Raw genomic sequence first — 15,294 nt, 5'->3', positions numbered from 1 at the left:
CTCTCTCTCTCTCTCTCTCTCCTCTCTCTCTCTCTCTCTCTCTCTCTCTCTCTCTCCTCCTCCTCTCTCTCCTCTCTTCTCTCTCTCTCTCTCTCCTCTCGCTCCTCTCTCTCTCTCTCTCCCTCTCTGTCTCTCTCTGTCTCTGTCTCTCTCTCTCTGTCTCTCTCTCTCTCTCTCTCTCTCTCTGTCACACACACACACACACACAAAATAAAAAATACACGTGGGCTGGAAAGGTGGCTTAATGGTTAAGTGACCCCAGTGGTCTTACAGATGACCTAAGCTATGTTCCCCTCACTATCAGTAGGGGGACAATTGCCTGTAAATGCAGGTTCAGGATATTCCATGAACTTCTCTGTCTGTGCAGTCATGCATACATATGTGCAGACATACACTGTATATGCAATTTAAAATAAAAGTAAAATCTTTAAACATCTTGACAACTCAGTCTATCAGAAAAAGAGCTGAAGTTTCTGTCTATTGCAGGAAGCTTTTTTCAATAAATGTTTAAAATGTCATATTCAGGAGATCTCTGAAGAGTTTGAAGAACATTATTTATTAAGTATATCTGATTTTAAACAAACTTTGTTTTTAGTTAATTGCTTTTAGCTTAACCTTGAAAAATACATAAAGGAGACCAAATAAATTTTGCATTATAAATGATTTACATTTGTACTTAGCATGACTATGAGTTTATTTCTGAGCATACCAACACATTTGATCATTTATAAGGTGCATATCTTAATTATCTTTAACAGTTCGAAAATTAGATTTGATTAGATTGAAATTTTACATCTTTATCCCTCTTAAGTTTGAGCCTTAAAATTTTGAGATGAAGATTTAATTGAAGATCCTTTAGCATCAAAATCAGAGTTAAGCTATAAGTGTAGTTCACAGAAAGACTGGGAACTTTACTTTTCTTGATCTTTTCATAATGCGCCATTATAGGACATCAGTCTTTGTTGTTTGTAAGACTCAGCTAATCCAAATAGCTGAAACTTAAGAAAGCTAACAAAAACAAAAAGCTTAGACATATATCTGAAAGTCAGTTTGTTAGCCTGAATAACCTTGGGAGTTTCTAAACATTATTTATCAAACATACCTTATTCGTCAAGTACATATTGTTCTTTATTTAAAATTTTCTATGAGCCTTGTGTTGAACATGACAAAGACATAAGTAGTTAGACATACATCCCTAAGTTAGGTTCTTTTAGTTGGAGTATATCGTTGTAAATATATATATAGTGTATATATATTAAATATTGTAAATGAATATATATTATTTATCAAATATATGTTGTTTATTATGTACACAAAATTTTTAGAAGCCTGATGTTGACTAGTTATCAAGGACATAAATAATTAGATGTAAATCTAAGTTGGCTTTTGTTAATCTTTAGTAGAGCTTTATGACCTTAGGAATTTATCATTTAAAAATACATATTAATCCAAAATATTTTGGAGACCTGCTGTTTTCTCCTTAGTCCAAAAGGAGATAACAGTGATAAGCAGAGGGTTCAGAAAGACTAAGACATTTCATGAGTATTGCCTTAGTTGGTTTATGCCATGTGATCATCTTAATCAAGATGGTAGTAAAGTCACATGGTACATATTCTCTTTCACCTTATTAAAGATGGCTACCAGTCATCTGGTTACTTCCATCCTGATGAGGCAAGATGAAAGCAAGTCACATGGTTGCTATTCTCCACAGTTGTGTGGAGAGCGGGAACTGATCCTGACATGAACTATGATGCCCCATATTTGACCACCTCCCCTTGGTGGGGAGGCCTGGTGGCACTCAGAGAGAGAATAAGCAGGCTACCAAGATGAGACTTGATAGCCTATGACCATATAGTGAGGGAGGAGGTCCCCCTTGGTCATAGACCTAGTGGAGGGGAATAGAGTGAAAGTGGGAGGGACAGGGGAATGGGAGGATACAGTGTTGGGATAATAATTGAGATGTAATCTGAATAAATTAATAAAAAAAGAAGAAAATAAAAACTTCTATGCAAGAGTTGAATTCAAATTACATATACAGTAAGTAGATATTTTCTAAATTAATAATTAACTCACATATAGCAAATTAAAATAACCTTTTGTTATGATTTTTTTATTTAAAAAATTTACAAGTTTATCTTTATATGTTCTTTGGAATGTTTATTTGATAGCTTTTCCTTCCTTTCTTCCTTCCTTCCTTCCTTCCTTTTTCATTTTTAAAAATTCTTTGTTTATCCTTTTCCCTCCACATAATATTGTATTGATTGTCTGGGAGTTTCACATCATGCACCCCATCACAATCCCTCCCCATCCCTCTGTGTTCAATCCCCACCCCACCCCTAACACACACACTTTGTGACTCCCTTTGACAAAAAATGTAACAAAGATAAAAGGGGAAAAAAATGAACCTTATGTTATCTATAACTCACTGGAGCATGGTCAAACCCTCAGTGCCCTGCCCCATAGATAGAACTGTGTCTTTTTTTCTCCCACACCCTCGCCACAAACCATCAATTGTAGGAAGCTACTCTTCAGCATCCCTGTCACACTTTTAAAAAGTTCTCTTCAGTGGCTTCCTGTCTAGACTGTTATTATTTCGTGGGGGCTGGGTGTTGGGGGTATGGGTTGTCACCTTCTATGTCCTTCCCTCTAAACTGTGCATCTGCAGTCAGTAATATCACAGCCAAAGTTGCTCTTCACAGAGAGCGGGAGTAAGAATCATGGGCTCCACATGGTTTCTGGCAACAGCATAGACCACCAACATAGCCCCTGTCTGAAGAAAGAACATCGACCCAGACAAGGCCCTTGGAGGCTGCCCAGACCACATATATCAATATGGACTCAGGTGGCAGCAGAGGCCACTATGTCAACGTGGCCCCCAGTGGCAGCACAGCCCACAGACATTGATGTGGGTTCAGGTTGAAGCATAGACCAGGGATAGCCACGTGGCCTTTAGTGGTGACATGTGCTACAGACATTGCATCAACACAGCCCTTGGCTACAGTAGGACCACAGACCACAGGACCCTTTCAGCAGCAGCACATGTTGGACTTAAGGATAACCTCAGGTGACAGTGAAGGCCACTCAGATCAGCATGGTGCCTGGGTGGCAGCATAGCCAGTGGACATTGGCATGGCCTTTGGTGGTAATTCAGACCATGGACATTGACAGAGATCTCAGCTGCAGTAGGACTTCAAACCCAGATGTGACCCTCAGTGGCAGCACCCCTACCCCAGCAGGCCACTTTTATCAATGCGGACCCCAGTGGCAGCGCTGCCTTCTTACCTCAAAATGGGTTCAGGCTGCAGCGCAGACCAGAGGGTATCTGATTGGTCCTTGTTGATAACATGTACCACAGATGTCATTGTGGTTCCCAGCAGGGTACTGTGCAGGTCTCTGCTGCTGGCTCTTCAACCATGCACATGCCTTCCTTTGTAATAGGTTTTAAGATAACTTTCTGTTGCAGGTTTTTAAAACCACACCTAATGAACTTACAGATCCTGAGATAAAATGTTTACACAATAGTATTAAAAAGATTTCTTGAGAGCAGTGTGCAAAGAAATCAGAGATAAAGCATTCTGAAGAAGAGAAAGTAGAATCTTACTGACTTTTGGGGTTGTAGAGCAGAGATTTTAGAATCATTTGTTTTTGAAGTGCCAGAAGTTACACTATATGAGAGAATTTAGAAATCATGGGTGTCAACTTTTGGCCATTGATTGAGCTGTACTAAGGCTTGCCATTTGTACTAAGACAGAGAAGCTTCAATAAAAACTAAGAGAAGAGTCATAAAACAAGCTTCACCAGAAGGAGGGTTCCTATAAGTTCCAAGAGGGCATGCAGAGACAGAAAGAAGCTGTGGTACGTTCAGACAGGAGCTGAGAGTATAGGAGTGCTGCCAGAGGGAGGATTTCAAATACAGAGTGGAGAGGATGAGGAGAACAGAGGGTTAAGTGTTGTGGTGACAAGAATTTCAACCCAGGGGTCTGTCTCCAAAGCTGAATGTGAGACTTGTATGAGAGAAATGTCCCAAAGAACAGAGGAAAGGGGTCACTTTCCACATGACAGAGGTCCAAATAGGGCAAAAGGAGCACCCTGACACTCCAGTGTGGCTTTTACAGTAATAGCAGACAAAGCACACGCAGCAGTGGGGAGACACTCATCCAGTAGAGGAGAGGAAAAGGTGGACTCAGGCTTTTGGAGAAAGGGAGGGTTCCAATATAGAGGTAGAGAAATAAGTCATAGTAAGTAGGGAATTGCCCCTTGGTGGGGGCTTTGGAGGGCATAGCAGGTTTCTGGAGCCAGAGATGAGTGGTGAGTGCCCAGGGGGCATGGAAGGCTGCAGGAACCAGAGGTGAGTGGTGAGTGCCCAGGGGGCATGGAAGGCTGCAGGAGCCAGGGATGAGTGGTGAGTGCCCAGGGGGCATGGAAGGCTGCAGGAGCCAGAGAGGAATTTAATGAGTAGACTACCTACGAGAGAGCAGGTGGAGGGAATAAGCAGCTGAAGAGGCTGACTATAGAATATGGAGTCAAATTTGGAAGGAAACTTATAAATGTCACTCCCCAATTTCCTCACCAGATGAATGAAAACAATGAAGATATGCTTGCTCCTAGGTATGGGTTGAGGAGAGAATGTTTTTTTCTCTAGGTGTGAGAGAAAGGATAGCCAGAGGCATCCAGAAGAGTCCAGACCGAACCAGGCCATGAAAGAGGGGTGGGAGGAGAGCGAGAGAGGAGACAGAGAGGGCAAACAGACCATGAGATACCAGAAGCAGAGCCAGCCTTGAGCCATGAGACCAAGGATGCATAGTGGAAATGTCTGAGTTGTATAGGGAAGAGAGGCTGGGGGAGGGGGAGTGGAAGCCCAGCTTCCGGGAGGGAGAGGTTTGAGTAGGGGGTGTGGGGAGAAGGGCTAGCAGGAGATACAGGTACTGAGTGAGTTGTCTCCTATTTCTTTGGAACATGACAGGCCTACTTATCTCCTGCCATGAACACTTTTGGAAATATGGTTTCTAAGGTCTATAAAGACTCAATATTTTCTCTAAGAAGAGATTTAGATTCCTACGTGATATAGGATGGATAGATCTAAGGATATTCAGGGAATTACCACAAGTTTAGCCAAGTGGTGATGGCAGCTCAGATTGCTGTTTCTGTATACATTTGTTTCTGATAGGTTATCATCCACTGACAAAATGAGCCAGTTCAGGCCACATCACAGTATAAAGGTATGCTCTTTGGAAGGTTCGCTAACCTCACAAGAGGGGATCAGTGAAGTCGCCAAGTAGAAGAAGAAAGAAACGCAGGGGAGGAAGGAAGAAAGAGTGTACACAGGCAGAGAGAAAAGAGGCGGGGGGTGGGGGTAAGAGAGACCAAAATGTTTCTTGTGGAGGGGAAGCACAGATCCTGGGCTGGAAAGTTCAGGGCAGAGGGCAGAGTATGCCAGCCATACTTGTAACAGGTAGGGACTGAGGAATGCTGGGATAGCCTGGAGGCCAGGTCAGCTTCGATATGTTAAATAGGAACCTCAGCAGCTTGGCCACAGTCTGAAATGCAACAGTTTCATTACTTAGACAAATTAAAAGGTCTTTAGATACATGTATGTCCAGTGTTTATAATATGTGGTGAGGGATCTTTCACTTCTGGTCCAGTCTATTTGCTGTTCTCTATGCTTTCTTCCTCCTTTATAGACATCTCCTTTTTTAGATTAGGACATTTTTTCCTATAATTTTGTTGAAAATAATTTTGAGCCTTTGAGCTGGGATTCTTCTCCTATTCCTATTATTCTTAGGTTTGGTATTTTCATAGTGTCTCATATTTCTTGGATGTTTTGTTTCAGGAAGTTTTTATATTTGGCATTTTCTTTGACTGATGTATTGTGTCTCCAACATCTGATATTCTCTTTTCCATCTCTTGTATTCTGTTGGTGATGCTTGCTTATCTAGATTTTCCATTTCCAGAATTCCCTTAATTTGTGTTTTCTTTATAGCTTTTAATTTTGTTTTCATATCTTGAACAGTTTTGTTTCCTTCAGCTGTTTTTTAAAATTTGTTTCAGTTCTTTAAAGGATTTATTAGTTTCCTCCATTTCCCCCCTGCCCTTTCCTTTATTTCCTTAAGAGATTTATTATTTTTCTTTAAGGATCTCTATCATCTTCATAAGGTAGGTTTTAAAGTCTTTTTCTTGAACTTTAGCTATGTTGAAATTTTCATGGCCCACTGTAGTTGGATAGCTGAGTGAGTGGTGGAGTATGGGTCATATTGCCCTGGCTGTTGTTACGTTCTTACATTGATTTCTGGCCTCTAGGTTTGTGGTGATTACAGGACTAGGTGCTGATTTTTGAGTTTGTCTTTATTGGATGGGTGTTTCATTCCTTGGTTTCTGTTTCCTCTTTAGTCTTCTGGTCTTTGTGGCCTGGAGTTCTGGCAGCTTGTATGGCCTTTGGTCGAGTGTGTTCTCTCCCCCTGCACTGGGGGGTGAGTCATGGTGATAGGGAGGGGGTGGGTATTGGGAATAGTGTGTGGGGATACCTGAGATAGTGGAGAAACTTGGGGTTCTAGTGGTTGGTGTGGTCTCTTGTCTAGCAGCGAGTCTCTGACTGAGTTTAGCTACCTGTTCTTGCTGCTGTGGTCTGCATCTGAACAGTGGATATCTCTCTGAGTTCAGAGAGGGGCCTAGCAGCAGGGATTGGCTGTGGTGCTGGAATGGGTGGCAGCAAATTGGGTCTTTTTGAACCAAACAGAAGGAATAGGAGAATTCTGTGGCAGGTGGGCAGTCTATTTGTTTTTTGTGCTAGTATGATCTATACTTGAGCGGGGATGCCCCCCTCCCACGTAGATTGTTAAGCAATGTGTTATTTAAAGTATTCAAATGATTGTCTAATACAGTTGTTTCTAACATGTTAGTGGTGATCCTTGTGGGGAGGTCAAATGACTTTTTCATAGAGTCTCCTAAGGCCGTAGAAAAACACAGATGTTTTCATTAGGATTCATAACAGTAGCAAAATTATAGTTATGAAGTAGCAATAAAAAATTTTATGGTTGGAGTCATCACAGTGTGAGGAACTGTATTAAAAGGTTGTGGCATTAGGAAGGTTGAGAATCACTGGTCTTTTTTTATGATTTTTTTTCTTTTTCTTTTTTTTATTAATTTATTCTTGTTACATCTCAATGGTCATCCCATCCCTTGTATCTTCCCATTCTTTCCTCCCTCCCATTTTCCCCTTATTCCCCTACCCTATGACTGTTCCTGAAGGGGATTACCTCCCCCTGTATATGCTCATAGGGTATCAAGTCTCTTCTTGGTAACCTGCTGTCCTTCCTCTGAGTGCCACCAGGTCTCCCTCTCCAGGGGACATGGTCAAATGTGAGGCACCAGAGTACGTGAGAAAATAATACCCCACACTCCACTCCACTGTGGAGAATGTTCTGACCATTGGCTAGATCTGGGTAGGGGTTTAAAGTTTACCGCCTGTATTGTCCTTGGCTGGTGCCTTAGTTTGAGTGGACCCCTGGGCCCAAATCTGCCTATCATAATGTTCTACTTGTAGGTTTCTAGGACCCTCTGGATCCTTCTACTTTGCTATTCTCCCATGCTTTTCTCATCTAGAGTCCCAATAGGATGTCCTCCCCTGTGTCCCAGTTTCCTGGTAAGTGAAGGCTTTTGGAAATCTATCTGGTGCTATCTCAGAAAACTGGGAATAGGGCTTCCTCAAGACCCAGCTATTCCACTCCTTGGAATATACCCAGAAGATGCTCCAGCACACAACAAGAAAATTTGCTCAACCATGTTCATAGCAGCCTTATTCATAATAGCCAGAACATGGAAGCAGCCTAAGTGTCCCTCAGTAGTAGAATGGATAAAGAAACCATGGTACATATACACTATGGAATACTACTCAGCTATTAAAAACAAGGAATTCTCAGAATTTGTGGATAAATGGATAGAGCTAGAAATGATCCTAAGGAGTGAGCTAACCACTGGTCTTATAGATACATCATCTGTAGTATCTAGTGAAATTAAAACCTGCTTACTCTGATTTTGTCTAATGAATGATACTTGCTGCCTATCCATTTGTTGGCTCCTGAGTTTGGTGAGCTAACATATGACAAATATTAAAGCCTTCCAGCCTACTTTATTCACTATTAACAATTTCAGTGAAGCAGAGTGCAGTGTTTAAAATAAGTTGTCAGACTTCCTTCTGTCAAAGTAGTTCTTTTACAGATTTTGCCTACAAGTTATTGCAGAACAATTTGTTTTCCTATTTATTTATCTGTTTCGTTAAGGTTTTGGGAGTGGAGAAGAAGAATAGAATAAGAAATCTGGTGTCCATTTGAGTCATATTTGTTTTCTCAAACTAGAATTTTAGTTTTGGGTTAGGTTTTATAATTATCGTCACTCTCATATCATTTAAATTGCTTAAAAATGTTTATGTTTATAGTTGTAATCACTACTTAGTTCAAAATCTTTCCAGTGTACCTTTTAGTACAAATTATTAGGATAAATGTACAATCAAAATACATAGTATCAGAAATTATTGTTCAGTTATTTAATACTATCATTTTTCATGATAAAGTATTTGTGTTTCGTTATTAGAGGGGGACTGAGAAAAGTAGTATGGTTTGTTTTCGTCTGCAGTTTTCAGGTGGGATTTTATATGTGGGATTTTATCTATTTGTTGTTGGTATTTGGTTGCTTTTATTTTGCATTTATTTTTGCATAGGATGTTTGGATTCTGAGTGATTATAAGTGTCTCCTTTAACTTTGAATTGTAACAGCATATTTAAATACTAGGAATTAGATAATAGATTTATATAATTAATTATTTGAAGTGTATGAATGTTTTCCAGTATGTGTGTAAATGTAGTCTCTGTGCTTTGTGTTGGGGACTGAAAGAGCATACCAGATTCCTGGAACTGGAGTTCCAGGAGGCTGTGAGCTGCCATGGGTATGCTGGGGATGGGAACCACATCCTCTGTAAGAGTGGCAGGTGCTCTTAGCTGCTGAGCCAACTCTCCAGCCCCCTGCAAGTAATTGTTTAAGTACTTTCTTAGCCAGAATTTATGTTTGACCTAACAAAAAGTGAATAATTCTTCAGACCAAGTTTATCAAAAATATTTAATTTGTAGAAATGTAAGTAATTGAGTAATAACAAAAGAAGACATTGTGTTGATTATAGTTTATTTTATAAGGTTTAATAATGCTAGACTTTTCATGGAATTAATTTACTCAAGAAGGCATTCAAAGAAGTCAGACTAGTTGAGGTTCAAAAGCAGTGAGCTCAGCTACACTTGCTTCTCACTAGACTGGAGGTACAGGTTCATGTTTCAAGGAAACTAACGGGTTTACAGTGGGCTTGAGTTTATGAATTTATTTCATATTTCAGGCAGAGATGTGACACCACACAGGAAAACACATCCAGCCTCTTACTGTTCTTGCAACTCAATCAGAACGAAGACTGTAGCTAGGTGATTATCTACGAAGAGGATGCCTTATTGTTTTGCAAGTTTAGTTTTATAGCAAAGAGCCAAAACTCAGCACATTTAAATTTGTTTCTAAACCCGATTTTCCTTCATAAAGTAAGGAAGGGGGTGGTAGAAGGGCACAATTCTTAGTGACTTATGAGATGTTTTAGGTAAATTTAAAAATTTTTTTATTAATTTATTCTTGTTACATCTCAATGGTTATCCCATCCCTTGTATCCTCCCATTCTTTCCTCCCTCCCATTTTCCCATTATTCCCCTCCCCTATGACTGTTCCTGAGGGGGATTACCTCCCCCTGTATATGCTCATAGGGTATCAAGTCTCTTCTTGGCAACCTGCTGTCCTTCCTCTGAGTGCCACCAGGTTTCCCCCTCCAGGGGACATGGTCAAATATGAGGCACCAGAGTACATGTGAAAGTCATATCCCACTCTCCACTCAACTGTGGAGAATGTCCTGTCCATTGGCTAGATCTGGGTAGGGGTTTAGAGTTTACTGCCTGTATTGTCCTTGGCTGGTGCCATAGTTTGAGCGGGACCCCTGGGCCCAAATCTGCCTATCATAATGTTCTACTTGTAGGTTTCTAGGACCCTCTGGATCCTTCTACTTTGCTATTCTCCCAGGCTTCTCCCATCTCGAGTCCCAATAGGATGCCCTCCCCTCTGTCCCAGTTTCCTGGTAAGTAAAGGCTTTCATGGGACATGCTCCTTGGGCTAGTATGCAGATATAAGTGAGTATATATCATTTGAATCTTTCTGCTTCTGGGTTTACTCACTTATTATGATCATTTCTAGCTCAATCCATTTGTCCACTAATTTTGGGAATTCCTTGTGTTTTAATAGCTGAGTAGTATTCCATAATGTAAATGTACCACAGTTTCTTTATCCATTCTTCTACTGAGGGACGCTTAGGCTGTTTCCATGTTCTGGCTATTATGAATAAGGCTGCTATGAACATGGTTGAGCAAATTTTGTTGTTGTGTGCTGGAGCATCTTCTGGGTATATTCCAAGGAGTGGAATAGCTGAGTCTTGAGGCAGCCCTATTCCAAGTTTTCTGAGATAGCACCAGATAGATTTCCAAAGTAGCTGTACTAGTTTGCATTCCCACCAGCAATGAAGGAGTGTTCCTCTCTCTCCACATCCTTGCCAGCATGTGGTGTCGCTTGAATTTTTGATCTTAGCCATTCTGATGGGTATAAGATGGAATTGTTTTAGGTAAATTTAACTTCATAAATGTGTTTAATTTTAAACAGCTGACTTAATTTTTCTCAGTTGCCTATCTCTAAGTTACTCAAAGTTCAAAAGGACCAAGAACTTGCTAAAGAGAAATAATTTCTTTCTCTCTCATTTAAAAATAAATGTACATTTTGAGACATTTGAGGTGCCTTGCCTTCTTTTTTATATCTTAAGAACTGAAGATAAATAATTTGACACTCTTTTCTATACTAAATTTATATTAGTTCATAGATAATTAATATTTTAAATTCTGTTTCTAATGTAGGCTAAAAATCTCATAGAGAGATTTTTTAATCAGCAAGTAGAAGTCCTGGGCAAACGCATGGAGCCACTGCCTGAAATATATTACATTGAAGGCACCCTTCAAATGGTGTGGGTTAACCGCTGCTATCCTGGGTATGGAATCAATGTCCTGAAACACCCAAAGTGCCCTGAGTGCTGTGGTATGTAATGAAGTGCGCTTCATGTTTTATGTGCCTGAAAATTCATTTACTTAATTATGTTTAACTGAATGTCTTCTTTAAAACTGTTGTTTAGACCTTGACTTATTTTAAATAATATATTTGAAGAAACTATATGTATAAAGAAAACCACCTTAACTTTTAAAGTAATATGTTTTATATTTTTTGACAATTTTATACAATGTATTTCAAATACCATTTACTCCTTATCCTCATCCTGACCCTTCCCACAGTTCAGTTCCTCTACTCATCTCTTCTACTTTGTGTTCTCTTTAAAAAAAAAAACAAAAACAAAAAAGAAGAAACTCTGTTGCAGTAGGTGTCGTGGTCCTGGCTCTTTCAGTTTTTCTGCCCTTCTTCCCTAATGTGCCCTAGCTCTTAAGTGTAGAGGTGTTAGGTTGTTTTGTAAATATATCAATTGTGCACGGTCACCTCATTAGTAGTTGTCTACATTGTGGCCAGTTGTGGTTTCTGATAATTATATCTAGCAGCTGCAAAGAGACACTTCTTTAATTATGCGCAAGAACTACATTACCGCTGTAGACATAACGGCAAGTATTTAGAATGTAGTTAGAAATTAGCTAAGTGGCAATAGTGGGTTCTCCTCCATGACCTTTGCCTGAAGTGCTGTACTCAGCAATAGGGCACTACCTTCTTTTTCCAGAAGATGCCTAGGGTAAGAGCAATAGTCCATAATGTTGGTTTCTCCTGACCAAGAGTTTGAAGGTAGGTTTACCATGCCTAGCTTTTGGGTTTTTGTTAGCCTGTAATTTGAGGAGGGAACCATTGCCACTCCAAGTGATATAACTTCAAGTAAAGCATATATATGTATATAATGTATATATGCATATAAACTTGATATTGTATGTAGTATAAAGTAAACATGAAATTATTCCTCTGACGTTGACAAAGGAATAGTGTTATTTATTGCTCCTGCTTCCCTGCTGCTTTCTCTGCCCTCACTTGGTAAGTCTCCCTGGCCCAATATTCTCATTCCCATCTTCATAGTAATTGTGCCCTGCTATCCCCCTTTCTAATGCTCTTGCCTTCCACTGTAGTCCCTTTTTACTTTCCTGTTATTTGCAGTTGCTCTACGTTATATTCTAAAGATTTGGAGCTTGCATCCACAGATGAAACATGCAGCATATGTATTTCTAGGCCTGGGTTACCTCATTCAGTATAATATTTTATACTTCATCCATTCACATGCAAGTTTCATTATTTCATTTTTTTCTTTCAGCCGGGTAGAATTTCATTGCCTTTAAATACTACATTTTCATTACTGATTCTTAGTTGGAGGACACTTAGGTTGCTTGCATTTCCTAGCTATTGCAAATAAATCAGCAATGAACATGACTGTGAAGGTATCCATGAATTGTGATGTAGAGTCCTTTTGCTATGTGCTGAGGAGTGGTCATATAATACATTTTCAGCTATTTGAGAATATATATGCATTCATTATTTATAATAGTAATATACTTGTTTCTACATGTTATATATAAAAGTTTGTTTCTGTGTATACTTATAAATATTTACATATTTATACAAATATATTTTATAATATACATTTATTTATAACATATTTGCATGTTATATGTTTTATTATATAGAAAATGACTATATATTCTCAAATAGCTAAAATATATCCACTATATGATGGCCACTTCTCAGCATATAATATATATTTATATACTTTGTATACATAATATATTTATATTATATATAGTCAATATATGTAATATATGTGTTTAATATTTATTAGAATGGCCTACAGGCTATGGTCCAACTAATCCCACAATGGCTGTTTAGCCCACAAGGCTGGGTGTCTCAGCTGCTCTCCAGTGTATCTCAGAATCCCAAAGAAATGCCAGTGAATGAGTGGACTGGCCGGCAAGTGTGAGGGCAAGTGGTCAAAGACCAAAGTCTTCCTTTTTCCGTGTCTTCCACAAGGACTGTTAGCAGAAGGTGTGCTCCAGATTAAAAGGGGGATTTTCCTAACTGAAAAAATGTGGAATAAAAGAGGGTCTTCACACTTCAAATCATTTAATTAAAAAAAATCTCTTAAATGTGCGTTCAGCCACTTGGGTGTTAGTTCATTCCAGATGTAGTCAAGTTGATAACCAAGAATAGCCATCACAAATGAGTTCTCAAGTTATTTTTATTTTCCTAATTGCTAAGGATGATGAACATTTTTTGAGATATTAGCTATTTTTATTTCTTTTGTGTCTTCTCTTTTCAGAGATATATAGCCCACTTTTTAATTGGGCTGATTGTTTTCTTGACTCTCTGCTTTTTTTTTTTTTTTTTTTTTTTTGCATTTTCACTATGTATCTGGCTTTTCTTTTTTCATTAAATATTTATTTTTATTTTATGTATACATTTATATTATACACATATATATAATAAACTACCTACATCAAGAAGAACCATGAAACAATCAGGAGTTATATAAATCTTACATAATACAGTTTAGCTTAGTTGTTTAGAGATTAAGATGTTTTAGGTTTAGATAGATGTTTTAAGTTGATAATGATGAGATATGATAGATATTGATTTACATTCAAAATTTTAGACACACCCAGATACGAAAGATGTTTTCTTCAAGACTGCCAAATACAAATTGACTCTTTCCTTTTTTTCAGTGTGTGTGTGTGTGTGTGTACACTCTGAGTTTCAGTCCTTTGTCAGATGTACAGCTGGAAAATATTCTTACCCTGTGGGCTTTCTCTACTCAATTGACTGTTTACATTATTGGACAGTGTTTTGGCTTTAGGAGGCCCATCTGTCAAGTGGGGTTCTTTTCAAGAAGTACTTTCCTACTGCAATGTGTTATAGGGTATTACTGGTTTCCTTGTTGTTTCTGCATTACAAGCTTTATATTGAGGTTTTTGTTCATTTGTAGTTTTTATTTTTGTGGTACTAGGTGGTAGATAGGGGTCTGATTTAATTCTTCAACATGTAGACATTCAGTTTTCTCAGTACCATTTGCTGAAGATGATGTCTCTTCTCCAGTATGTACTTGCTTCAAATATCAATGACCACAATTACATGAACACATATTTGGGTCCTCTATTTTATTCCACTGATTTAAATAGTTTTTTGTTGTTGAGGTTTTTTGTTTATACCATAGTTTATTAGTATAGCTACATAGAACCATCCCTGAATTTCAGGGATAAAGCCAAGTTGACCAGAGTTGGTAATCTGATAGATATCTGTATTTGTATTTGGCTTGCATTATTTTATTGAAGAATTTTGAATCTTTGTTCATCCAAACACCCTCATTCATATTCATTCTCTCTCTCTCTCTCTCTCTCTCTCTCTCTCTCTCTCTCTCTCTCTCTCTTTCTCTCTCTCTCTCTCCCTCTCTCTCCCCCTCACTCCTAGTAGTGTAATACCAGTTTCATATATGAGTTTGGGTTATCGCCTTTTGTCCCCCCTCCCTTTTTGGAGTAATTTAATAAGTACTGGTTATAGACCTTCTTTGAATGTTTGGTAGAATTCTGATGTGTGTCCATCTGGGCCTGAGTTTATTTTAGTCACAAGCTTTTAAATCACTATTTATATCTCATTTCTTAATGTATCTGTTTGATTAGTAATCTCTCATGTTTGATAATTTGTATTTAAATGCATGCCCATTTATTTTAGGATTTCCAACTTATTGAATTGTATATTGTTAAGGTATTTCCTCAAAATATTTTTTATTTCTTTGGTGGTAGTTATAATTTTCCATTTTTATCTCTCATTGTTTAAATTTGGGTTCGGTATTTTTTTCCTTTAGTTAATTTAGGCAAATACTCTGTTGAACTTTTTTATCTTCTCAACCATCTGTTAGATTCATACTTGATCCCCTGTATTGTTTTTTAAAAATACTAATTTCTTAAATTTTTAAAAATAAAAAATGAATTCTTTTTTGATATCTGAAAGAAGATAAAGTTGACACATATTGTATCTAATTAGAATTGTGATGGGTACATTCTGATGGGCTAGTATTCTGATGGGTACATTCTGTTGGGCATAAAAGGTAATATTTAACCCCAAGTTGACTTTACATAACTTTTTTAAAAATTATAATTTATTCACAATTACATCCTGATTGTTATCCTTTCTCTTGTATCTTCCCATTCT

The 15,294-nt window shown here is 38.3% G+C and overlaps 1 protein-coding gene across 1 annotated transcript in view; it reads left to right on the top strand.

The window, feature by feature from the left end:
* Zpbp (zona pellucida binding protein) overlaps positions 1-11,159 on the top strand; it is a 101,710-nt gene extending 90,551 nt beyond the window's left edge. Inside the window, exon 8 of the mRNA XM_051164718.1 lies at positions 10,974-11,159. Coding sequence (XP_051020675.1) covers positions 10,974-11,159 — 186 coding nt within the window. The remainder of the gene's footprint in view (positions 1-10,973) is intronic.
* The last annotated feature ends 4,135 nt before the right edge of the window (positions 11,160-15,294 follow it).

Source organism: Acomys russatus, chromosome 22 (assembly GCF_903995435.1).
Source record: "Acomys russatus chromosome 22, mAcoRus1.1, whole genome shotgun sequence".
Classification (NCBI taxonomy): Eukaryota; Metazoa; Chordata; class Mammalia; order Rodentia; family Muridae; genus Acomys; species Acomys russatus.
The sequence above is the reverse complement of the archived record's forward strand: the minus strand, read 5'-3'. Positions and strand labels throughout refer to the sequence as shown.